Source organism: Zeus faber (assembly GCF_960531495.2).
Source record: "Zeus faber genome assembly, chromosome: 4".
In the NCBI taxonomy this organism is placed as follows: Eukaryota; Metazoa; Chordata; class Actinopteri; order Zeiformes; family Zeidae; genus Zeus; species Zeus faber.
Window position 1 is genome coordinate 27,905,708 of NC_137191.1, and position 27,500 is coordinate 27,933,207.

The 27,500-nt window shown below is 44.8% G+C and overlaps 1 protein-coding gene across 1 annotated transcript in view; it reads right to left on the minus strand.

Moving 5' to 3' along the window:
• The window catches only part of LOC307228958 (alpha-1,6-mannosylglycoprotein 6-beta-N-acetylglucosaminyltransferase B-like), a gene marked incomplete at both ends in the record, with an annotated part of 168,011 nt that overhangs the window by 57,099 nt on the left and 83,412 nt on the right, over positions 1–27,500 (minus strand). The window contains one exon of the mRNA XM_079998814.1: positions 24,487–24,656. Coding sequence (XP_079854940.1) covers positions 24,487–24,656 — 170 coding nt within the window. The remainder of the gene's footprint in view (positions 1–24,486; positions 24,657–27,500) is intronic.

Sequence of the window (27,500 nt, forward strand, 5' to 3'; positions counted from 1 at the left end):
ACTTGTGACAGGACGAGCTACGCCTAGAACTGTATCGAAAAACACACCGGGAGATTCCTGCATTCCTCTCTTCACACTTATGTGACAAAACACCACCTCGCTGGTTTCCTGTACTTGTGTCGTCTCATTTTAACCTGGACAGAGAACAATCGACTAGCAACCAAGAACCTGCCAGAGACTCATTCTTTACCAATGTTTTTCCCAAGGCCTGTGTCCCAAAGTCCAATGAAAACTCAGGGTCTGTGCTGTGCTGTGCATCTCTGTCACCATGAAAGATGGGTGATGACGGTTTCTTCCTGTTGCTCTCAATCCGAAATCTACAGGGTCTAAGAGAAGTCATTATTACAGCTTGTGCAAGCGTGCATATGTGTTTGCATGTAGTGTGTGTGTGTGTGTGTGTGTGTGTGTGGGTATCTCTCTCTCTCTCTCTTGAGACAAGTGGGGCAATTTGGCAAGAAGGTTTTGTGCTGATGAAACGATGAAAGTGAATGAGACAAATGCAAACGCAGGGAAGTTGTTAACAAGCACATTGATTTGAGACAAGGGCGGGGATACAGTGGGAAGAGGAGAGGAGAGGAAAGAAGAGATAGAAGAGCTGAGAGGAGAAAGGAGGAGAGGAGACGAACACCTTCCAAGTAGATTGTTTCTGCTAACGCCGACACTTCCCAGCACTACGATGCAGCCGCTGCCTTCAACTCATTTGCGCACTGTTGTTTTTTACAAAAACAAAAAGCTTCACTGACACACACACACACACACACACACACACACACACACACACACACACACACACACACACACACACAACGAGTTCCCAACAGTGATCAATTTAAACGTTGCTTATCCTTCAGTTGAAGTGAGACCGTGCTCTACATTGCTAGTCCCATTGTGACGGTCGACCAGAGTTTCTCCCCACCTCAGCAGCTTCCGGCAAAAAAAAATAACACACACACACACACACACACACACACACACACACACACACACACACACACACACACACACACACACACACACACACACATCCGCATCGTGCATGTCAACTAACTCTAAGTTTGGGAGGCTTTTTAATAAAGAAAGACTTTCGTGGCTCACCTTCAGAGGCACCGTATGATAATCACAATGAGTTTCAAAGAACCCCACCACTCCACACACACACACACACACACCACACACACACGCACCACACACACACACACACACACACACACACACACACACACACACACAGACACACACACACACACACACACACACACACCCTTGTCGAGCTACCTATACATGCCCGGCATTTCGTTCCACCTCCAGTGCATCAAAATCTTTGGGGAGCAGCAGAAAAAAGTAGTGTACAGTAAAGCGATGCAAGGACAGTGAGAGCAGATTAATTGTGAAGTGCAGATGAGGACTGAAAGTTTCCAAAACGTCTGCTTTGAGTGTGTGATGGTGCTCATATGCAGGATTTTTTTGATGCTTATGTGTGTGTGTTGGATCACGCATGGGTGTTTTTGCGCACCCTTATGCGTGTGTGTGTTTGCACGTGTAATGGTACATAGGCCATTACACATACTTTACCTCTCAGAAACACTATGAAATGCTCCCGGATATACATACAAAACATACGTGTGTGTGTGTGTGTGTGTGTGTGTGTGTGTGTGTGTGGGCACTCTGATCTGCTCGAGGCAGGTACAATAGGGCTGTGCATAGCAGAAGAGAGGGAGGTGAACTCATGTCAGTGGCTCCATCCCCACTGCAGGGGATAGTTTAATGATGAGAGAGCGAGAGGAAGAGAGAGGGGGGGGGGGGGGGGGTGAATTTAATTAAGAGAGAGAGTGTGTGTGTGGGGGGTCAATGCAGTTGTTGCAGCAACAGAGATGCACAAACAGGTTAGAACTCAAACCAAAGGAGCGGGTACAAGCTTGAAAGCCTATCCAAAATGTACCAGCTAAAACTAGCTCACTAAAAAATGCCAGTACTTAGTAACATTCTGATGGATTACAAAACCCTTAGAATACTGATAACGAGAGAAGAGATAAGCTTTAACACCAAAGAATTATGTATACCACCCTAAACTCACGGAAGACTGAAAGAAAGAGCAAGCGCCCTGAAAGACAGAAAGCAAAAACTAGAGTGAGGGGGTTGAAACTAAGCCAGTGCGAGGGCTGAGATCAAAACCCCTGCACAGTGAGAAAGAGAGAGAGAGAGAGAGAGAGAGAGATTGAAGGCAAATCCAATTTCGTGAAGCATTACGCAGCCTCAGTTGGACAGCTCTTTTTGCATTAATCTCCTGTGTTACGCAAGCATCACATGGACCTAAGTACCAGACTTTAAGCGATGAGCTTACTGTGAAAACTAGCCTCACTTCTGCTACGTCCCATATTAGTATCTGCACCTTTACACACTATGAACACAATTAATGATTTTGACATAACATAGGCCCTTACAAAGACACTAACTGTGGGAAGTATTCATAATCCTTCACAATCTTATTTTTGTGTAACACCCTCGAAAACTACTCTCACAGTACCCTATCATGCCAAAGTGAAATGGAAAAGGTATTAACAAAGACAAACAGAGAACGGCACTATGTGGTTATGGATGAAGATGTAGCACGTTGTTTCCAATATAAATGTAAAAAGTGAGATGAAAAACAAGGAAATCAATCACGTTCGTGTTCTTTCACTTAGCTTCCTCCTGAGGCCTCAGACCAACGTCAGGAAACACTGATATCAGAACCAGGATCAGTATTTTCCTCATCTGTGATCCAATTGGAATAAGTAAAGAAGAGGGATCAATTGAGTCCAAGATCACAAACTTCCTGTTACCTGCTGGCGCATTTGAATTGTGTGCTAATTCCACTTTGTTTTGGCTGGTTTTTGTGTTTGGATGTTGAATCGGGCAGCAACTTCGGCTGGGATGACAAAAGTTTCATACACGTCAGCGCACCTTGAGCCAAGTTCAATTCCGTGTCCGAAAGCCTCAGGTATCGAGGTTTGTTCCATAAAGTGTCCCTGATCCCCATGTATCAGTGCTAAACTTCCGCATATAAGATCACCACTTGACTTCCAAAAAAAAAATTGGGAAAAGACCCAGGGCTAACTTGTCCTGCTGCACTGCCTTTTAAAACTGCCTATTAGACATCAGAGTACGGATGCCTTAAATATTGATGGACTGTTTAATAGACTTTAAAGCATTGCTTCACTAAATGGCGGGACTGTGGACCGAGGAAGACAAGGATTGAGATGTTCTGAGGCAGAGATGTGAGCGAGGGAGAGTAGAGTGAGGCTAGATTTTGCTTGAGATTTTTCTTTCCTAGCACTTTAAATTGTGTCTCTGACATGAAACAGGTGAATATTTCAACGGGGAGAGCTGGAAGGCTCCTATAATGATGGCACGGAATCAGGCTCGTGAGTATTCTTTTCTGACTTTGGTCCTTGAAGTAAGGATATCTTAAAGTCACCATGTGTCATTTAGGACCAGTAAGTGAGCCACAGTAAGTGAGACCAGTTATGATGGACTTTTAGTCCATCATAACCTGATCTAAACTAACCAACCGTCATAGTCCAATGTTGACTCTGTGACTTGTGGTGTGGGACTAGCATTCGGTACCGACACCTGCTATTAAACGGCCTAAACGGGCTAAATTATTAAAGAGCGTAGTATCGATAAGCTCAGACGTCACCGGTACAGTCAACGGTAAGAAAATTGATTTTCTATTTATTTAGGCAATGCAACCCATTTCTAATTTGCAATAAGATAAAGATGTCTGTCAAAGAAGCATTTTTTCTATTATGAAGAAGACATCCTCTCTCTCTCTCTCTCTCTCTCTCTCTCTCTCTCTCTCTCTCTCTCTCCATCAGCGTTAATATGGAGATATGCGCAAGGACACTCACAAGAGGAGACTCTGCTGAGTGACATTGGCACAGTGAGCGCAGCCCCCGTCACCCTCTCTCCATGTGTCATGCGCAGAAAATAAAGCAGTGTTAATTCTGTTTTTAATTTGTTTTTGTTTTTTAATTAAAAAGTGAAAAAAGAATGGATAAGAGTACCCTTAAAGTACAGGATCGATAAGCAGTATCAGTAAGTGTAGTAGTACCATCAAAATCTTAATGATACCTATCCGTATGAAGCCCCCTTCCTCTGCGCCACGCTGGTTTAGTTGTTTTATTTGGAGGAACAGGGCATGGATCTCCAACATTAGGGAGCACGGAGAGCCATGGTCGTGTGGATGTGGACGATGCACACATATAAAAATACATTTGTGATTCCCCTTGTTTATAATTCCTCATTGAAATGTTATCCCTGTGCATTTTGTGCATGCACAGTAACTTACAAAAAAAAAAAAAGAATGACTACTCAACTTAAAGAAATGTCAGTCGACTGACGGGTTTCAGACTCGTCGACTTTCAAGGGGCAGCCCTAGAGCTATCGAAATATGCCTTTAACTATATAGCTTCTGGACTCACATCCACAGAAAGATCAGACCAGCTGGCAGTTTCAGTATACTTGGCTACCTACGATGTGATTTTTTTTTAGAAAGAGATTAATAATAGAAAAACTATTATTGCACCTCTAACTGTACCATAGGACTGTGTGCATGTTTCTAATATCTTAGATCGGTGCCTAAACTGGAACCAGTTGCTCATGTTTGGACAGCAAAAGAACCGGAAAACTGATTCCAGAGTGGCACCACTTAGAAGCTGGAAGAGAACCAAGAATCACTTATGTCAGGGGCTCAGAGCAGGGACAAACAAGCTTGAGCAAAATATTCCGACCGCCATTTTTTTTTTACCGCTTCAGCAGTGCGCAATTCACAAACATTAAATCTGGTCTGTGGAGATCTCAATTGGACAAATCGAGTTGGACAAATTGTAAAATAATAATTATTCAAACGCACAAGCTGCGGGCTCCAGGGCTCGCTGGCTCCTCTCTTTGGCTCCCTCTGTCTGTCACTCTGGCTCCGAATTACTGCCACTGCAAACCTTACTCGTCACTCTACCTGTATATAACGTGCTCCCCGTTCACTCAGTCAATATACAATACTGGAGCATCAAATCTACTACCTGTTTCCTGTACCTTCCGTCCGAACCTCTGCCTGATTCTGTGTACTCTGATTCTCTACCTGTTTTTCTGGACCCTGATTCTCTGCCAATTTCCCTGGACCCTGATTCTCTGCCTGTTTCCCTGGACCCTGATTCTCTGCCTGTTTACTTCTGGATAAGTTTGCCCCCTGGTTTTGACCCCTGCCTGTTTTTTGCAATAAACCCTTGATCCTTGGCACCTACTCCTGAACCTCCATTGTGTCTTGTATTTGGGTTCACTAGACAGCACTCGTGACAGCAGCGTAACAGAACGATCTGACCAGCCATGAACCCTAGCCACCGACCTGCTAGCCACTGGCCTCCTAGGCCCCGGCCTGCTAGCCACGAGCATGCTAGTCAACCGCCTGCTATCCACCAGTTTGCTAGCATTAGGCCTGGCAGTCGCCAGCATGTTTCCCAGCCTGAACATTCCCTACAGGCACCACAGACTACTTGCCCCCTGCCTGCACTTCCGACAATTAGATGTAGGTTTGTGAGCCTGGACTCCCATCCTAGCCTTTGCCAAGCCCCCAGTCCTAAGCAGGCTAGTCTGGTAGTCACCTGTCCTGTTCCTGCCCCTGAGGATCCCCAGGAGTGCCCTTTCTGGGGGCCGTACCTTGTCACTATCCCCAGGGGCCCTCAGAAGTGATGCTGACTGACTGGGATCAGCTTCAGCACAGGACCATCGTGCAGTCGCTCTTGACAGAGGTGGACACACTTACTATGCTCATGCGACGGCAGGAATGCTCCACTCTCCGGGATTTCCACCAACCAGAAGACCTGAAGAGGCGGCTCCACCACAAACTACCACCAACCCCGTCCAGGAACCCCGCCTCTCGCAGCCTATTCCTGAGCCATTGGCCGACCCTGCCAAGGCTCAGCCTGTTCCTGTTCCAGAGCCGCTGGCCACTCCTGCCAAGGTTCAGGCCCGTTCCTGTTTCCAAGCTGTCGGCCACCCCTGCCAAGGCATAGTACATTCCTGTTCCAAGGCAGTGAGCCGCCTCTGCCGAGGCTCAGCCCATTCCAGAGCCGTCTCAGTCCATTCCTGTTCCTGAGCCATTAGTCGCCCTTACCAACGTCCAGCCTGTTCTTGTCTGTTTGTCTGCTGCACAAACAGTATCATGGCTGTCCCCTGACCTTGCACTGCAGCTACCTTTGGCCAACCCTGCCGAGGCATAGCCTGTTCCTGTTCCTGAGCTGTAGGCTGCCACTGCCAAGGCTCAGACCATTCCTGGCCGCTAGTCGTTGGTCACCTTGCCAACAATCAGCCTGTGCTTGTCTGTGTGTGCGCTGGACCAACAGCATCATGGCTGTCCCCTGCCCCTACGCTGCAGCTACCTCCACTCCCTGAGCAGCGGTACCGGCCGGACCTACAAAGGTCTGCCTTCTCTGCCCTTTCCCAGCCTCTCTCCTTTAAAGTGGCCCAGCCTTACAGTACATGGTCATCCTAAGGAGCAGCTCCACTCCTCCTGAGTGGCCCTGCACCCTGGTCCCCTTCCGACAGGACTACGTCTACTTGCCCTCTTTGCTTGGGGGAGTTCCGTCCTGAAGGCAGGGGATGGAGGGATAGGGTAGCAATAGTTAGAGGTATAGAGGAAGAGGAACGGAGAGAGAGAGCTAGAACATTGACCGTGAACAAACAAGTGAACCTTCTCTCAACTCAGAGGAAGGCTGAGGTATTTGGGCCAAAAGCCATCCCTTTGAGGCTGTCCTATCATACTATTGAATGATCAGCACCCTGATCCATAAATGCCTATTGGAAATCCATGTGTCAGAGAAAGGGTGTAGAGAGAAAGTGGACATTCTTTGACTCGTTCTTCCTTGTATTTACTTCAGGATTGTTGATTGGCTGTCAGTGTGACCGTCTCTACCCTACCCACCTAATTAGCCTGGACATTTTACTTGGATCTCCATGGCAACACTACCTGCAGCAGTAAGAAAAGTAGGCCAAGTTGACAACTAGAGAGAGAGAGAGAGAGAGAGAGAGAGAGAGAGAGAAAGAGAGAGAGAGAGAGAGAGAGAGAGAGAGACCAGTGGTTTGATAGAGAAGAGGTGAAAGAAGGGAAAGAACTAAGAGGGATCTTACATTGAAAGGTCAGGAACATTTCCATGGAGCTGGAAAAGGATATATTGCCTCCATTAAGGCCTTGTCCACGTAAGTCGTATTTTCTCTGCGTTTTGGCCTCCCGTCCACACCACCACCACGCTTTTCAGGTCACTGAAAACAAAGCTTTTGAAAAATTCCTTCCAGGCTGGAGATTTTTCAAAACTTTGTTTTCTGCGTATTCATGTGGACCAGTGAAACAGAAGTTTGACCAGATGATGACATCATGGTCATTTACGCATGCGCAATTGTTGTTTCGCACATTGAGAATGCGCCAGAAACCAACAACAGCGGACTACGGTGTTGTTGGTTGTTGGACTAGGGTGTGTTTACGCATGGCTGGTACTGTTCGGTTGAATGTAGGGTGACTACATTTTCAAACCCGCAAAACCAGGACCCAAGTGTACCGCACGTTCATGCACGGGCATATACCATAGCTGTCAACCCTTTTACCATTCTTTTGGGACACCTCCCAGTTTTTATTTTCTCATGAATATCCTGTATTTTTAACCTTTCTAAAAATAAAAATACTAATAGATTGGCGGTGCAAAGATTGCTGCTCCGCTGATCGCTGCGTGATCCACTGTGCTTCCCCGCTCACCGTTCCTCCAAACAAAACCAATAATAACTTTGTTTTATTTTTATTTTTATAGGAGATGTATTTATTGTTATTGAATGAAACGAAATAAAAACACCGCGTATGATGGGGAGCTTGAAACCAGAAGTAAGCAGGAGGGAAAATATGTTTTTAAAAATACCCATATGTGTGTGGAAGAGGCCTTAGAGGAATGGACGTGTAGTTTGGACAAAATCAACATTTTTTTTACCACAGTCAGGACAGGAAAGGAGAGAGACAGAGACAGAGAGAGAGAGAGAGAGAGAGAGAGAGAGAGAGAGAGAGAGAGAGAGAGAGAGAGAGAGAAAGACAGAAGGGAGAAGGGAGAAGTAATATTATCAAGATTTGATGGCTGCGTTGAACTTCATCGGCTCAAATATTTTGAGGCCTCATGGAACACCAAAGATTACAGATTTTATGGGTAAATGGAAAGAACGAGATTGGTCAGTTCTAATCTAATTTACACACCTACATACCTAAAACAAGATCTTGTGCACAGATTTAAATAAGACATTCAGAGAGTACAGTAAAGTGAGATTTTGTATGAGATTTTTCTTTCTTTTGTGTCTCTGACATGAAACAGGTGAATATTTCAACGGGAGAGCTGTAAGGCTCCTATAATGATGCTACAGAATAAGGCTCCCGGGTATTCTTTTCTGACTTTTGTCTTAAACCATGTGTCATTTATGACCAATAGAGGGAGTGTTAGTCCATCATAACCTGATCTAAACTAACCAAGGAAGCCACGTTGGATCCAAGTTGAGTCTTTGCGCCCTTTAGAGCTACAGTTGTCAACCTTTTTACTGCATCCTCCGAAAATTATCCGACCAGCTGGCCGTTTAAATATACTTGACGGAGGTAATAGGGACAAATGTTTCCTGCGATATGATTTTTTTTTAATGCTTAGAGAGAATTTAAAAAATAAATGATTGCAACTTTTGCAACCATATAAATATAAGAAGAAATATAACACAAAATTATGACACTTATTATACAATTATTCAGAGCAACTTGATGGTGAATGCCAAGGGAAAAAACAAACACCTCGCATTGGCCTTGGCAGGGGTGCCCAATACGTCGATCGCGATTGACCAGTAGCTCACAAAGGAAGTGCAGGTTGATCGTGCGCCATTCAATTTATTTATTTTTTAACTGATCTGACAAACATGTTGAATGAGCTTAATTTAGAGCTGCAAGGAAAAGACAAAACCGTGGTCAACATGATCAGTTCAGTTCATGCTTTCAAACTAAAAATGCAACTTATGTCCTCAAAGCTGCAGCGCCATGATTTGGGGAACTTTCAAAACCTTGCATCAGAGCTGGAGACCCAAGGGAAGGCGTGTGCGCGACTTGATAGTGTGCGCTACACAGAGCAGATTGAAAGTTGTCTGTCAGACTTCGACAAACGGTTTCAAGACTTTGCTCTGCTCGAGCCAATCGCTACATTTATGTGCTTCCCATTTAGGGAAGATATTGAGGTTGATTCACTTGCATTAAAAATTGCAACACTGTTTCACCTGAACTGGTCTGCAGTGAAGGATGCAGCTACTAACAGCTACTGTCCAGACTACGCAACCCTGGTCGACTCCATTCAGTGCAAGTCATCAGAGTAAGGTAGTGACCATAAATGTATTTAGTTGTATTGTGCCGTAAGGGTTCATACAGCGATGCAAGGTACGCCAACATAGATTGTATATATAAAGTATACTCAGTATACAGTTTATATCAATAAATATATTTAGCATTTTTTAATGCAGGTAGATCATTTTGACCTGGTCATTTTAAAAGTAGCTCGCAAGCCGAAAAAGTGTGAGCACTCCTGGCCTACGGTCAAGACAAGGGCGTGGTCAATTCCATCCCCCCCTCCATTTCTTTCTTTCTTACTTCTGTCCTTCTTCTCTCCCTCCCTCCATTTCTATCTTCCTTTCTTCTTTTCTCCTCCCTCTGTTGCTTTCCTTCCTTCTTCCTTCCCTCTTGTATCTGTCCCTCCACTCCTCTTTTTGTTTCTTTCACCCCTCACGTTGCCTGTTTCTTTAATTTTTCCTTCCTCCATCCTCCCTCCATTTCTTTCTTCCTTTCTGTCTTCCTTGCTTCTTTGGTCCCTCTCTCATTCCAGTTCCTTCTTCATTGTTTCTCTCTTCACTCCTTTTTTCTCCCTCCCTCCCTTCCATTTCTCCCTTCCTACCTTTCTTCCCTCCCTCCCTCCATTTATTTCTCTCCGTCAATTATTTCTTCCCCTCCTTTTTTTTCCTCCCTGCCTCCATTTATTTTCTGTTACCTCATTCCTTCCTTCCTTCCGTCTTTGTTTTCTCCCTCCCTTCCTCCATTTCTCCGTCTCTTTCTTTTGTCTCCTTTCATCAGCCAGCCAGCTAGTCACTCTCTCTCTCTCTCTCTTTCTTTCTCTTTCTCTCTCTTTCTCTCTCTCTCTCTGCCCCCCTCTCTCATTACCACTGTGATAGAGTGATAGAGCAGCGATGGAGTAATAAGATGCTGACCATTCACAATCACATTGACTGCCGGAGCTCCGCTGCCTATTGTGCAGTAGGAAATATGGAGTGGGGGGATGGGTAGGTGGGGCTTGGCTTGTCTCCTCTCCAAGTGGCTGTAATATATCTCTGGGTGGGCTGCCAATCTAATTGGCACCAAAATCAGCCTCATTTTCATCCGGCTATTCTGTTAGCTGGATGAATTATTCTGCAACCACGAGGACTGTCCGCTCAGCAGAGTAGGGTGTATCAAATTTCCTCTGAGTTGTATGCTGATGTGTGAGTTCTGTTTGTGTGTGAGTGAGAGCAAGAGGGTGGGGGGGACTGCAAGAGAGAACGATCAGGTGGTGTGGTGGATTTAGGGGGTCCTTAAAGGTGCAGATCGCCAACCCTTATTCCCCCCCAGATGCACCTGCTTCCGAGGCAGGTGGGCTAGCGGGGAAGCCCAGAAATTTCTCATGGTCACTTTAATTACTTTTAAAAATGTCCAAATGCAACATGCACCACCTTCCTGTTCTCCCCCTTGTCCTCCAGTAGCACATCATCATTGACCGGCACCACCTGAGAAAAAATTAGGTATGGACTGAGCCACATGGGAGCCAGTTTTGCCGTAAAGGATTTTTCTGCTTTGGATAATGGATGGGACCGGTGCCATACTCATACTAGTCTTTCTCTTGATATTGCTGATCTCGGTGAGTCGTAATTTTGTTTTTGTCTTTGTTGGCCTATTGTAAGGCTACATTGAGCAAATGACGTGAGGTCCTGAAGTTTGGTGACCTGTGAGTCATTGAAGGTGGATGAGTCTGCCTTGGCTGGAGCAGGATGTCTGGGGGTCCTCTGAGGGCCTGTCCAAGGTTCAGTTCGGCAAGTATGGTTCCACTGGATTTGTGGGCGGCTGAATTGAGAGCAAAACTGAACTCTGGTAGGTGTTTATCCCAGTGCTTGTAGTTCTACAAAAGAGGCAATCGTTGTTTTTAAGGTTCCTTTCATTCCCTCTGTCATGTTGGTTTGTGGGTGGTAGACTGAGGTCATGTTTTGTTTCAGGCTCCATTTTTCACAGGTGGATTGGAGATGGAGGAGGTGAACTGGCTTCCTTGGTCCGACAGCAGGTAATTGCAGCACTCGATAGACTTGTCCTGCAGAAAGATGTATTTTGTGGAGCCCGTTAAGGTGACTTCTCCCTCGTCTCTCAGAGATGGTACAAGTGCTGGCAGTCTTGGTCGTCCTGCTGTGCTCGGCATATCTGGTCATTAGAGATGAGCAGATCCTTTCCCCCCTCCCCTTTGACTGATAGCAGGGTGGCACAGGCAGATGGTAAGTGGCGGGTAGTGCTGGTAGAGTCATGAGGGGCTCTGGATAAGTCATCCAGAACAGTGTCATGTTTTACTTTCCTGTATTCCACAGCGTAAGTAAATTCCTGTACATGGAGGACCCACTGGGTGAGGCGCGTGCTGGGTCTCAATTTTAAAGACTCATTGCAGCGCCGAGGGGTCGGTGACTATAGTGAAGAATCTTTCGTCCAGGTAATATCTCCACAGCACAGCAAATCACTCCTTTTCAGTGGCTGAATAGGATAGTTATACTCTGCTTTGTTTAGGCTCCTGCTGCCATATACCAGAAGTTCTTCAGTTTCAAGCCTGGTTATCTGGGCATGCATGGTTCCAAGGCCCAGATCACTGGCGTCAGTGTAAACCACAAAAGGGACGTTAAAGTTCGGATGCCCTAGGATGGGTGGGGAGACCAGAGACGTCCTAAGGGTTTCAAAAGCAGACTGCCACTCATATCCACTGGAATTTAGCTCCCTTGCGCTTCAGTGGATTCAGGGGTTCTGCCAGCTAAGAGAATTTCGGGATGAAGTGATGGTACCAGCTGGCCATGCCGAGGGGACTGCTGAATTGCCTTAAGGGTGGTTGGCAATGGGAATTCTTCTACTGCCTCAGCCTTGGCTGAATCTGAGGGAGGTTTGGAAAAAGTTGCACTTTTTCATGTTGACAGTCAGCCTTGCTTCTCTGAGTCTTTGGAAAACAAACTGCTGTTCACATGCCTGAGAGTAGATGATGATGTCATCAAGGTAAACAAAACAGATGCCTCGCAGCTCTCCCAAGGTCATTTGCTTCAGCCTCTGAAAGGTTGTGGGTGCATTTTTTAATCAAAAGGCATGACCTTGATTTGGTAGAGGCCAAAGGGACAGCTGAGGCTGTTTTGTCCCTGCTGTTCTCATCCATCAGGCACTGCCAGAAACCAATGTTGAGGTCAATGGCGGAGAAAACAACAGAGCCAGCGAGGGAATCCAGAATGTCCTGTATAGTGGGCAGAAGGTAAGCATCGATGTATGTCATTGAATTAAGTTTAATGTAGTTAACGTAAAAAACCTGGGCTTCCCTCCTTTTTTTGGAATGAGGATGACAGGCGATGCCCAGGCCGAAGATAAGGGTTTGATGATGTCAGTTGTCAGCTTTTCCTCCAGTAGCTCCTTCATCATGTTTCACAGGGGAAACTGTAGGATTTTTGTTTTATTGGAATGTCCTCGGTAACAAATATTTCATGCGTCAGAACATTTGTTCAGCCCAGTGAGGAGGTGTATTCCTCTGTAGCAGGTCACAGAACTGACCCTCTTGCCTATATCCAACTGAGCCTGGTCCACTGCCTGGTGCAGCATGTCTGCGTCATGACTGGAGAGGGTAGGATGAGCGGTCTCCCAGAGAACAATGACAGAGTAAAAGGAAAGCAGGCCCTTCCCAGTCCATTCAGATGGAGGTGGCAGGGGAATGGTGGTGGTTTGCACTGCTGTCAAATTGCAATGACGGGTGTGAGGTTGTATGGGTTTGTTCCTTTCTGGTGCTCACTCCGTCATCCATACTGTGCAATTGCTCTTAAAATGTTGTTATTTCTTCCTGCAGGTGCGTGAAAGTCTCCACCATCGGAGTCATTACCTCACTGATCACCTCAGTATGGTGAAGATGGAGTTTTCACTTGAGAGTGTCTGTGAACTGCATCCTGAGATACTCTGTACACTGTTCACAGCAGTCCTTTATTTGTTGTTGTCCTTGTTACTGCATCCCAGTAAATGCATGTTTAAGGTCCGCCAGGATGTCCAGCATTTTCTGATTATTAGTTTGTTGCTCTGCCTCCTATTGGTGAATTATGCAATTAATTTCTTCGTTACCTATTTGTAGATCAGGCAAGGTATGCTGTATGTTTGTTTTATCAGGAGGCTTAATAGTGGAGCAGCAAGAGTGTCATCTCCCGTGAGTTCCATGTCCAGCAGTGATCGATTTGTTTTTTACTTTCCATTCCTTTGTCCAGAGTTAGGATTATCCTGTTACAAGATTTCCTGGTTTATGAAGGGAAATTGTTATGGTTGTTCCTCCTGGCCTGCAGATGGCAGTGCTTCCCAGGAGAGCTTCAACAAATCCAATACTTAAGGCATGACGATTTTATTGTCTCTAGTATAAATAGCTTGCATTCGGTTCAGTGTGTGTTTTTGAATCGAGCCTCTTATTTAGTCCTTTACTTGCCGTTGAAGCCGGGGCATTGATTTTCTTTGTTTTTGGTGTGCACACAACTAGTTTTAGAGATTTCCCAGTCCCACGATAATCCAGGTGCCATTTTTTATGTAGCTGGCATGTAAGTTGAGGTGCCAGTCAGAGTCTCAGTCTGACAAACTACAAGTAAGGGTCACAGCTTGCAAAACCCTAAAAAGGACCTGATATAGATACCAGCCCCTTAACTATCCGTTACACACAATTTAAACATACACTAACAAGCAAGCAAAAAGAACACAACACAGCCAACTTCAATGAAACCCCTGTGAATTATGTATACAGTCTCCTCGTGCATCTGATCGAAAAATCTCCGTTGCACATTACGTGTACATAGTTGGGGGTCTTCCCATGCCAAACACCCCTTGGGGTGTGCTGGACCATTTTCATTATTTTAAAATCCCAGTATTGACAGGTAAGCTTATTGAACATGCAGCAGACTGGATCAGGCGACTGCTGCCTTTTTACTTTTATTATTTTGTCCTGCAACCGCCCTAGGGGGGTATTGCTGGACAATTACCCTTATTTACATTGCCACATGGATAATTAATTGATAATTAATCACACAAAACAAGGGCAAATTGCAATCAGCAGCAAAACTTGAGTTTGGGCTGGCATATCATTAGCGAATATTTTGTGCTAATGGATGCAAATTGATGCGCAATTCATGGTGCTATCAGCGGCCGCAATCCATTCTTTGTGAATTTGCCCCTGAGTTTATTCGTACTCAGACTATTTTCAGTGTTTGTTTCCTCATCGTGATTGCCATTTTTCTCTGTCGTCTCAGTTACCAACTCTCCGGTTCCCTGCCTGCCTACCCATCTGCCTACCCGCCTGTCAATCCTGCCTGACCTACCTTCCCTGTCCACCTGCTTGCCCTGCCTGCTTGACCTTCCTCACCTTGCCATCCTCTTACCCAATTGTTCCCTTCAATAAATCCCGGTTCTTATATACCACTATTCCTTTCTCTGTGTCTTGCACTTTGGTTAACCAGCCTAGCGTTGTGTTGGTGTGTAGTGTTATGATTGGTATGCATACATTTATATTGATGATGGCTTGGCCCTCATAAAAAAACAGACCATTCGGGCCTTTGATTTAATGGGGATTTCGGCAATTTGTTTGTTAGGTGTGTAGTGGTATTTTAGCAAAGTGTGCATGTGTGTGTGTGTGTGTGTGTGTGTGTGTGTGTGTGTGTGTGTGTGTGTGTGTGTGTCAGTGCGTGTGTATCCATGTGTGGATACACACGCACTGACAGTTGCCTCTCCAGTTGAACCTTGTCCACCTGTCCACCTGAAGTGCTCATTGTGCCCTCTGTGACAATTTACAACAGCACACACGCGTGCACGCACGCACGCATGCACACATGCCCATTCCTATGTTCAGGAAAACACTCATGTAAACATGCCCCGGACACTGGGGTATTGTGCGTTAGCTCAGAAAAGCTGTTCCGCAAATCAGCTTCTTGTGGAGAAGTTCAACCAAACAATCTCTGCAGGGCCATAGTTGTCTCTTCGCCTCTCCCTCCATTTGTCTCTCGCTCTCTCGCTCTCGCCGCCTGCCTGTCTGAATTGTCTGCCTGTCGATTCATCAGCCTGCCCGGCTATCTCGCTGCCTACCTGCTCGCCTGTCTGCCCGCTCACTTGTCTGTGGAGAAGAAGAAATAATGCCTTTACAAACGTTCCAGGCATCTTGCCTTTCATCGGTGTTTTTTTAATACTGCCTTTAGAGAAAGAAAGAGAGAAATAAATAGAGGGAGGAGAGGCAATTACATGGTAGAATGAGAAAATAGCTGCGGTGGGGAGAAAAAGAGATAGATGGATGGATGGATGATGGAGAGATAGATAGATGGAGAGAACGTCAGAATGATCGAAAGAATGATAGATGGATGGATGTATGATGGAGAGATAGATACATGGAGAGAACGGCAGAACAATCGATAGAATGATAGATGAATGGATGGATGGATGGATAGACAGATAGATGGATACTATAGATAGATAGATAGATAGATAGATAGATAGATAGATAGATAGATAGATAGATAGATAGATAGATAGATAGATAGATAGATAGATAGATAGATAGATAGATAGATAGATAGATAGATAGATAAAAGGATAGATAGAAGATAGACATGCTCATCTGGCTTCCCCTTTCCCCTCGTGTGGTGTCAGACAAAAACAACTGATTACATCTTGCAGATTCAAGGCTGTGGAATGAAAGAGAGCGATCACAAAGCTAGCATCCCACCGGGTACTCGTGCCTTTTCCTGAATCACAGCCATATTGATGAACTGATAAAGAAAGTTTTGATTCAAAATCAACCCCCCCTGGGTAACCGCATCTTTCACAAAACAAACTTCCTTGTATTTCAACACGGCAACCAAACAGAAAATCAATGATGGCACTTAACAACTCTCAAATCCATCCATCCATCCATCCATCCATCCATCCATCTGACAGGAAGAAAAACGTCCAAAAAACTTGTCTGCGTCCTCCTGTGAAATGTACACTCCAGAAGATACAATCTTCACAAGCCGTCAAATCTTCAAGATAAACAATACATCTCATTTTTTTCGTCATATTGAGATAAATTGACCGGCCTAGAAATGTGTGTGTGTAAGTTTACTTTGTGTGTCTTCCAGTAAAATTATCTGTCCCTTATATTTAAGAATATAATCTTTTTGAGATGTTTTTTTGTTATTTTAATGTTGAATAAATTACAAAAAATATATAATATACAGTATATCTACATATTGTATTTTGTATATTAGAAAATACATATATATTTACATGTTATATTTCATATATTATATTATGTATTACATTTTGTTTTATTTCTTATATTAAAATAAGGTTTTTGTGGGTTTTTTTCCTCTCTCTTTTGACATTGATTTGTTTGAATATGACGAACAGCATGCATCACTGTGGCAGATGAGGGTGCACCGGCACTGTTCTGACTCGGCCGATCGGCCCGTTGCTGCTGATTGGTCGGAGTCAGCTGGGAAAGCTTTCTTATGTGTTGTTTGTCTTGCAGTGAGAAGGACGTGGTACAGGATCCAAGAGCATGCGGACCAGATCGCAAAACGGACACTGGCCACAGCAAGAACTCTGTGTTTAATTTATGTGCACCTTTGGCCAGCGAGGCTTTGTGTTGTTTATTTTTAATAAAAACCAGCTGTGTCTGCACCTCACTGCCAGGAAGTCTTCATCTCCCTGCCTGAACCCGTGTATGTGGACGGAGGCTCACGCCCAACACCTGCGGGACGCGGCCAGGAGGTGGCTGCGACCGGAGGAACGGTCCCCGGACCAGACCTGGTGGTGTTGGAACAGTTCTTCCTCGACCTTACGGCCAGGAACGCCCAGTGGGTCCACCGCCACTGTCCCGCCAGCCTGGACGCAGCAATCACGCTGGCTGAGGACCACACGGATGTGTAAGGCCACATGGCACCGTGAGCCAGCGCGAGGTCCGTTCCCAGGACCAACAGGGCAGCCAGCAGGATCTTGACTCTCCTCGGCGCCCAAGGCCAGTCAGGAAGGGACCTTCAACGTACCGAGCGCATTCCCGCAGCCTGTTATTGTGACGCAGAGGGGCTGTTAGTGGTTGCTGCGGGGGCGGGAGTGGAGGAATCCCTCAGGGGGCTCCCCGGTCCCATTAACCGTCGACCTGGATGATTTTTCACTGGAGCCGTCGCGGAGCGAGACCCTGCGCAGGGCTTTAAGGGGGTAGTTAAAATCAATGGTGTATTGGTGTGCCTAGACTTCGCACTCACTCACCCGTATATTTGAGTGATTAGGGACAGGTTATATTGAGTGAGCCATGACACCCAACCAGTAGAGAAAAATCCTAAATGTTGGTTCCGAAAAGCCGCTGGGAAACACTTTTCCAGGCAGCTCACCATAACGTGATGGCCAGGCACCTCGGGCAGGATAATACACTGCAACGATTAATGGCCCGCTTCTATTGGCTGGGCATTTGGGCAGATGTGTGTAGGTAGTGCGCCTTGTGTCCTGAGTGCCAATTAGTAAATCCTCGGGCTACCCCAATCGCGGCATTGAGGCCCCTTCCCCTCGTCGAGGTGCTGTTCGAAAGACTCGGTATGGACCTCATTGGGCCATTAGACCGCAGTGCCTGCGGGTATCGTTTTGTCCTGGTCCTAGTGGATTATGCAACCCAGTACCCCAAAGCAGTGTTCCTGCACAATATTGCGGCCAAAAATGTGGCGCAGGCGCTGTTTCAGGTCATCTCCTGAGATGGGATTCCGAAGGAAATCCTAACCGACGAGGGGACTTCTTTTATGTCACGTGAACTGCGGGAGCTTAATGGCCTGTTGAGCATCCGCTCGATTCGGACCAGCGTGTACCACCCCCAGACTGACTGCCTTGTGGAGCGGTTCCATAAGACGCTGAAGAACATGGTTTATAAGTTAGTTTATGACGATAGCCATAATTGGGACAAGGTTCCCCAGAGTGGGGACAAGGTTTCCCAGGCCTCCACAGGATTTTACCCTTTGAACTCCATTTCGGGAAGAGACCCTGGCGGATGCTAGACCTTATTAAAGAAATCTGTGCGGAAGGGCCTCGCAGAAGTACACCGCTGAAATCAATCTCAGACATCTGTGATAATTATTTTGCCAGGTGAGCCCAATTAAAGGAAAAGTACTTAAGACGGACGTCCCACATTATAAAGCAGGCCACAGGTTTCAAGCAATAGAAAAGAAAAAGAAGAAAAAGGATCTCTCTGCTGCCGAAAAGCGTCAAATAGTGCAATGCCTTGGAACAAGGTATGAAAACATTAGATATTTCACGTAATCATCGTAATCGCATAATCATCATACGTAAGAGATTTGTGGCTGATTCAGAGCACAGGTGGGTTTGTGCAGATAAAGGCATAATGAGGAAGGTTTCTGCCAGACAAATTCATCGGATTAAGAGAGCAGCTGCTAAAATGTCATTACAAAGCAGCAAACAGGTATTTGAAGCTGCTGGTGCCTCTGGAGTTAGGGTTAGAGTTAGGGTAGGGTTAGGATTAGGGTTAGGGTTAGCGAACCTCAAGGTGTAGGATCCTCCAGAGGCTTGCAGTTGTGCATAAACCTACTCATTTTCAAACAGTCTTGTTTACTGATGAGTGCCGTGCAACCCTGGATGGTCCAGATGGATGGAGTAGTGGATGGTTGGTGGATGGCCACCATGTCCCAACAAGGCTGGGATGTCAGCAAGGAGGTGGCTGAGTCATGTTTTAGGCCGGAATCATGTGGAGAGAGCTGGTGGGCCTCTTTAGGGTCCCCGAAGGTGTGAAAATTACCTCGGCAAATAGAGTGTCTGACTAACCACTTTCTTCCATGGTACAAAAAGAAGAACCGTGCCTTCTGTAGCAAAATCATCTTCATGCCTGACAATGCACCATGTCATGCTGCAAAGAATACCTCTGTGTCATTGGCTTCTATGGGCATAAAAGGAGAGAAAATCATGGTGTGGCCCCCATCCTCCCCTGACCTCAACCCTATTGAGAACCTTTGGAGCATCCTCAAGCAAAAGATCTATGAGGGTGGGAAGCAGTTTGCATCAAAACAGCAGCTCTGGGAGGCTGTTCTGACATCCTGCAAAGAAATTCAAGCAGAAACTCTCCAAAAACTCACAAGTTCAATGGATGCAAGAATTGTGAAGGTGATATCAAAGAAGGGGTCCTATGTTAACATGTAACTTGGCCTCTTAACATGTTTTTGATTTTAATAGATTTGATTTCAGTAATTATGACCTCCTCATACTGTAAATTTGAAATATTTAATGTTTTCATTTTCAGTTCTTTATAACCTATAAAATGTTTTGAAACTCTAATAATCATTTGGAACAGTGCATTTTGAGTTTTTTTTATTTTTGAAGAAAATACTGTTATCATTGGGAGGTTTGTTCAATAACATTTGAATTATACCATAACGGTTGATGACTTGAAAATTATACTGACATTGTCATTTGCATCAGCTATTTCGGAAAATCTGAGAAATATATAATTTGCATAATAATTTGGTGTAGTGTAAGAACAAGGTTCAGTATGTTATGGACCTGCGAGCAAAACTACACACGCTGGGGTGCCTGTCACTGTGGCTGTCAGCGCCACTTATGCGACAGAGTGGCCCTACCCAGACAATTTGCACCTGGAGACAAGGTGTTAGTGTTGCTCCCTACATCCAGCTCTAAATTACTCACGCGGCGGGTTGGGGATGTCAACTATGAGGTCGGGCGATCCGACAGGGATGGGGCGACTCCGATTTATCACAATACCCTCCTAAAGGAGTGGAGGGAGAGGGTGTCTGTCCTGCCAGGCAGCACGTCCCTCATACACCACCATGTGGAGACGACCCCGGGGGTAAAAGTGCGCTCCAGGCTGTACCGCCTGCCTGAACATAAATGCAAAGTCGTGCAGGCAGAATTGGAGGCCATGCTTGACCTGGGGGTGATAGGAGTCGACAAGTGTCTGTGCTGGTAACTAAGACAGAGGGGTCGTTCTGGTGCTGTGTAGACTACCGAAAGGTGAAAGAGGTGTCGAAATTCAACATGTACCCGATGTCAGGTCAACAAACTCCTTGACCGGTTTGGCACAGCTCAGTTTTTTTTTTGTTTTTTTTATTAAATTAATTTTTTTACAGCTCAGTTTTTCACGATACTGGATTTAACCAAGGGTGATTGGCAGTTTCCCAAATCGAAGGAAAAATCTGCTTTCTCCACTCCACAGGGGATTGTACCTATTCGTCCCGCTTCTGTTCGGGTTGTTCAGGTCCCCAGCCCCAGTTATGGACCGGGTCCTGCGTCCACATGCAGCATACACCACAGCCTACCTAGATGACGTAATTATTCATAGCGACAGCTGGAAGCGGCACCCACAGCATGTGGACGCAGTGCTAGAGTCCCTGAGCCGGGCGGGGCTCACCGCCAACCCTAAGAAGTGTGCGATTGGTTGCTTGGGGGTACAGTATAGGGGGTACCACTTGGGTGGTGGACTGGTCCAGCCCCACATAGATAAAACCATGGCGGTTGCAAACAGTCTGAAGCCTAAGACAAAGAAAGAGGTAAAGCGGTTCTTGTGGCTGGCCGGCTACTACAGGAGGTTAATAGCCGACTTTTCAGAGCTGACTAGCCCTTTATCTGATTTAACTGGAAAGGGTGCGCCGGATCAGGTCCAGTGGACAGAGAAGTACCAGCAGGCGTTTGGAAATCAGCTCTCTGTGGGAAGCCAATGCTGTTTACACCTAACTTTTCTCACCTATTTTGCTTGGAGACTGGCGGCCGGATGGCTCCTTGACCTAAGTCGGGCGATGGGGGTATGTGGCAGATGGGGGGGTGTGGTTAAGCCGGAGTCTGCGTGCTACAGCGTGACCTTCATCCCTTACCGGTGCAGCTGTTCTGACTCAGCAATCAGCCCGTTGCCGTTGATTGGTCGAAGTCACCTGGGAGAGTTTTCTTATGTGTTGTTTGTCTTGCAGTGAGGAGGGCGTAGTGCAGGATCCAAGAGCCTGCGGACCAGATCGCAGAACCGACACTGACGCTCACCAAGAACTCTGTGTTTTATTTATGTGCATGTTTGGCCAGCGAGACTTTTTGTTGGTAATTTATAATAAAAAAAACCCGCCATGTCGGCGCCTCACTGCCAGGAAGTCTTTGTCTCCCTCCCTGAACCCGTGTTTGTGAACGGAGCAGTCAACAGTCACCTGACATGCTGCCATTGTCTTTGACATTATGATGAATCAGCATCACCGGAGAATAGCGCACCTAAACCCTAATCTCCTCAAAATACCATTTGGTGCTTTAATTGTCTGGGCTGTTAAGTTTCATCTTGCATTGCATTGTGTGAGATATTTTAAGACAAATGCCAAAGCATGTATGAAAGGTGATGATTTTCACCATGACAATTTAATACCTTCCTGTTTGGCGTTAGAGAGCAAAGATCAATAGAGAAAAATACTACAAGATAATAAGAGAATACTCATTTCACAGATACAGACAACATAAATTAAAAATCTTCATGATTCTCCCCTGTGTAAAAGTGACTTCAGAATTGCTTTATCACATCTGTTGAATCTTGTTCTCCAATTTTCTTTCTGGAACCGAAGAAAATAGAAGGTGTGAAAACCAGCGGAGAAAAAAAGTGATGGAAAATAAGAACGATTGAAGGCATTGCATTTTCCTACTTTGTTCCACTTTTGGGCCACTGAGTTGTACGAACCACGCTAGAAAGTCTGATCTTATGCAGTAACTCCTCGACTGGACACTTTGAAACGACTCCCAGTTCCTCCATCAGATGTGACTTTAGGGATTGGTCACAATATTTAATTATTCATTCTTGAAAGCATTCATCACTTGAATTTCTCAGGTCCAATCGGGTTCAAATTTTAGTACCGGTGAAGACCCTCTAATTCAGAGCGGCGTGCGGTCACTGCAGTTTTACCACGGTGACAGGAAAAGTACCCCATTTGGCACTTGTTCATTTCTGATCCTGTCGGCAAATCCGAATAATCAATCATTCGCTTATACAACCCACCGACTATTGGACCATGAAAAAGGAAAAAAGTCCTGCTGCTTACCTATAAAATTCTACACGGTCTGGTACCCTTAATTTCTAGCTGCCTTTCTGCCCCCATCTCAAGGTTTAGTCCATTTTTTTCACCCAAAGCATATTTTTCTGGCAGTTTTTCCTTGCCACAGTGGGGGTTAAAGACCAGGGTATCCCATTGATTTATGCATGAAAAGTGGGTTTGAGGCCCTTGAGGCCTTGCACTGTACTGTACTATATTGCATATAAGCAATATAAAATCACTATAATTTAATTATCAATATAATTTCTTAAGCTAAGAAAAAAACTTGCGGAACCATCTGATGTTCAAAAGAAGACTCAAAAAGGTTTCCAAATTATAAAAAAAAAAATTATAGATGCTTTTGTAATCAACACCATTCCAAATGAAAACATACATTGCAATACAAAATAGGCGATTAGCCGTAACTCAAGATGGTTTTCAAATAAGCATACACAGATAGCGTACAAATAGATGGCTTGAGTTTGAATACAAACTCATTTGAATCAAAAGTCCAATCATAGTACTCATCTCTGTGTAGTCACCTGGAACGGGCTTAAAAACAAACTTCCATAGAATCCTTCTTTCTCCGACTGTGTTCCTACAAAATGATTGCCAAAGAGCAGCATAAATACCATCGTTGTGATTGGTGAGAGTGGTCAGGTTGGGCACGCAGCACAACAGACCGACTAACATATATCATTCCATTGATCTCCACTCCTCACCTGAGTCATCCCAATGACCAAAGACGTCAGAAAGACAAAGCTTGTCCGTCGGACCAGTCAAGGCTGAACAAAGCCACAGTCTTTTGACAACATGATTCCGTGTTCCACAAACCAACCCCAAAAAGAAGAAATGTATTAAATGAATACATACATAAACAAACAAGCCAGCTGAAATTAATCAGTAATAAAAACCTGACACCAACCTTACACATATTTCCCGGACCCACTGTGCTGACATTAGAAATTCATCTCTATGGAATTGGCTGAAAGCTGCCGTAGCTTGTCAGCCGGTGTGATTTACATGGTCTTGGCCATGCAGTAGATATTCCGGCGACAGGACAGATGGCCCTGAGGGCCTTTCCTTCTGCCCCAACGTGACAGATTTACATCCACTTCCCCAGTGTGTGTTGGAGAGCGTGCGTGAGAGTTTGTCTATGTGCAAGCATGTTTGTGTTTTGGTCATTTTCTCTGGGTATATATGCGGTACTGTAAGTGCGCTGGCTGTATCCGTCAGCAGAAACATAGAGCGTGCTGACACAGGGGCTAACAAGACATGCAACAACAGCGCTACATTGACAGGAAGCGGGAACAGGGTCGATATGGATCAATATGAGGATAAATAGCCCACATGCCTAATCTATGGCCTAACTGGGGATGGAGTGTAACTAGAGCACACCGCTGTCTTTTAAATGATACCGGAGCACAGTCAATATTTTAATTTCACTTTCACTTGAGCTGTCATCATTTTTTTCACCCTTACAGCATGGGCATTTGAATTATTCTGTTTCAACCTTCGGGCAAACTGAACTGGAGCAATCAAAGAACGATGGAAGCAACATGTGGGCAAAATACTGCATAGTATATGGAACTCGCTGAGAAGTCAAATGTCAATTGTAGCCATCTCAATCAATCATAGGTTCAAAGTTCTCAATCAATACTTTTATATTGTATTCCTGGTGACTAACAGGGTTTAAGGGGGTCCATTAAAAACCTTGTTGTAATGACACCAATTTGAGGCAGCTTCATTCAAAACATTTCAGATTCAGATTTATTTCTCAAGAAAGAATCTGAGTATTAGTGAATTGTAAGTGAGATATCTTGGCTTTTTAGGCATGACTGACCAATACAATTGTAGTTTTTGCCTCATGTACATCCATGTTGTGGTGCATGCGGAAAGATGGTGGCTCTTTAGGAATAAAAACAAACTGAAAATTTTACTGAAAAGGCTTATAGATGATAAGCAAATCACATAATGTCAAATAGGTTCTTGGGCCACCGCCTTTGAGTGCCTAGTAATGCCACAAACTGAGAAACCCAACACTTTCCAAAAATGTGTAAGTAAACGTGCAAGCATGCTGTTATGACTCACCCTTGCAGCTCTTTGACGGACATGGAGATCTTGAGGTTGTGTCCCAGAACATGGAGGGCGGTCAGGATGTCAGCCCACTGCACCATCTCGCCAAGGGGACCCCCCTTCAGCACCTTGGGGCTGAACACGTCTCCAGACTCCTCAGTTAGGAAGCCGACGTGGACCAGGATCTGAGGTAGAAAGAGTTGGTTGAAAGGGTTTGTTTGGGGAATTTATTAAAATTTGACTGAAAACAATATTAAACCTATTTACAAAGATATTACACGTGGAGACATTATTGACTTTGTTCCATCGCAGGTTCTGTTTGTATAATGATGTATAGGAATGTGAATATTGCTTAAGAGTTTGTGTTTTTCAACCTGTGGTGCTATAACATCCCGTTCACGGTGTCTGAACAGCAATAAGCAAGTCAAGGAAACAGGATGGATGGACTCAGTGACTAGAAGCATGATCTGGGATTCACATCAGACTTACTGTACCAACTAAACAACTCTGTTAAAGTGGACCTATTATGTTCCTTTTTACAGAAGTTAATACAGGTTTGAGGTCCCCAAAACATGTGATACTACACAGACTATGCATTCTAGCCATTCTAACATACCTCTACACAAGGGGTGGGCAATTAATTCTTACAAGGGGCCACATGAGAAACTGAGCTGTGTTGGGGGGCCAAACCAACAATAACTTAATTTAATTCTGCTCAATATTCATTTCCTCCCATTGTAAAAGGCAGTAAATTATATATTTTGATTAATATAGGATTTTAAGGATAAGGTTTTTTTGTAAATATAAGGATTTTTTGTAATAAGGATTTTTTGGAAATATTTATATAAATATATGAAACTGTGGTGTAGGTCAAATAGGAAAATACTCCTATAGAAGTACTAAACAGTAAAAACAAAATCATCAAATCAAAATCATTTTATTTTTAACATATTAATCTTCACAAATACTGAAAAAATGTTTTGTAGTATGTTAAAGATAAGCAACTGGTCAACTTAATACAAAAAGCAATAAGCGCTTTTAATGTTTTTCAGTTCATTTTACTTGTTCAGTGGGAAAAATCCAGTCCGTCTTGGGCTTGAACACGTGCATTGAAATCTGACTGAATGTCTGAGGTGGACATGTGAAGGACAGCTGAGAGGTGATCATCAGTGATAGAGGATCTGTATCTGGATTTGTTGAACTTCATCACTGAGAATGTCTGCTCACATACGTAGGTAGATCCAAAGAGGATTAGAATCTTCTGAGCATGCCTCCTCCTGGGTGGGAGGTTTGAAGGAAGAGTTCAAATCAAGCAGTGAGACTGATCTAAAGTGCTCTGCCAGAAGTGTGTCAGACTGCAGGTCACTGAGTTCCATCTGAACATCACTGGGTGCATTACCCACACTGCAGGTGAAGGGAGAAGAAACCATGTGCATTTCACTCTCAACTGTTTTGAAGTCTTGAAATCGCCTTGAAAACTCACCATGCAGTGATTCTAACATGGATGAGTACCTGTGGAGGTGATCAGCTGATGGTGTGGCTTCCTTCAGTGTTGGCAAATGGGTGAGAATGTTGTCCTCCAATTTGGCCTGAGAGAAGCTGCAACTTCCTCATGAAAGCCTTCACTGCGATGTACATTTCATCCACAAAATGGCCCTTGCATTGCAGTTTGGCATTTAGTTCATTCATTAGTACAGTTACATCTACAGCAAATCCAAGGTCTGCCATCCAGTCTGCATCTGAAGGCTGTGGGATGGCATTGCCTTTCTTTACACAGAACTTATGAATCTCTTCTCTCAGGTCCAAGACACATTTCAGCACTTTGCCCAGGCTGAGCCACCTGATGGCTGTGTGGTAGCTTATGTCACGATGTTCAGTCTCATTTTCCTCCAATAGTGCAACAAACTGTCTGTGATTCAATGCTCTTGCCCTGATGAAGTTAACTATTATAACTGTTATACTAGTTACAACATCAACAACATGGTTTATTATCAACACTGACTTACACAACACTTCGTGATGAATACAGTGCAAAAATGTCAATATCCACTCAGGGTTCATTTCCGTCACTTTATCCTGCATTCTCTTCAAAAGTCCAACATTTCTCCCTGTCAGATTTGGACAACCATCCGTTGTCACACCTGCCAGCTTGTCCCATTTCAGTCCCAACTTGTCCAAACATGCATTTTCCTCCGTGAACAAATCATTCCCAGTTGTTGTCCCTTTCATTGACTGCATGGCTGCCAGCTCCTCCGTGATTTCAAAGTCTGTAGTTATCTCACGTAAGAAGATGAGTAGCTGGGCAGTGTCACGTCATCAAATTTTGTCGCGAGAGGGGCATGTTCTTAAATACTCCCTTTTTCTCCGGGCATATTAGTGCTGAAGAGTCCAACGAACACTGCTTAATAAACTCTCCGTCAGAAAACGGTTTACTCTTTCTCACGATTTTGTGGGATATGATAGTAATCCTTTAACACAGCGACCTGTGTACCACAAACTAAGCACACGGCTTCACCTTTGACTACTGTAAATAAATATTTAGCAGTCCAAGTCTTTTTGAAACGCGGCATTCGGTATCAATTTTTCTTTTGTTGGCGTGAGCTGACATTTTGAGGGCTAGCTGGCCAGCATCACTTGTAAATGTTCACCCACGCATGCGCACCCTAATGTAAATTTGAAAAAAATGGCACGCTTTTCAAAATAAAAGCAACACAGTTGTATTGCATGCACAACATAAATACTTTTTCATTTATGTTCTAATTTACGATTGCCCTCATGCGGGCCGGACAAGGACTCCCGAAGGGCCGGATTTGGCCCGCGGGCCGTAAAATGCCCAGGTCTGCTCTACACCATCCTGTTCCAAACAGACTGTTTTTTGTGGGAGGGGCCACAAGCCCTAGCCCAAGACCCCTAGTTCTGTGACACAATGGGGTTTGAGCAGAGTTCCGGGTTCTGTGAGGCAATGGGTTTTGATGCTGGCTTCCGGGATCAGTGTTATTTACTCTGTAACTTTCACTGATTTCACCTCA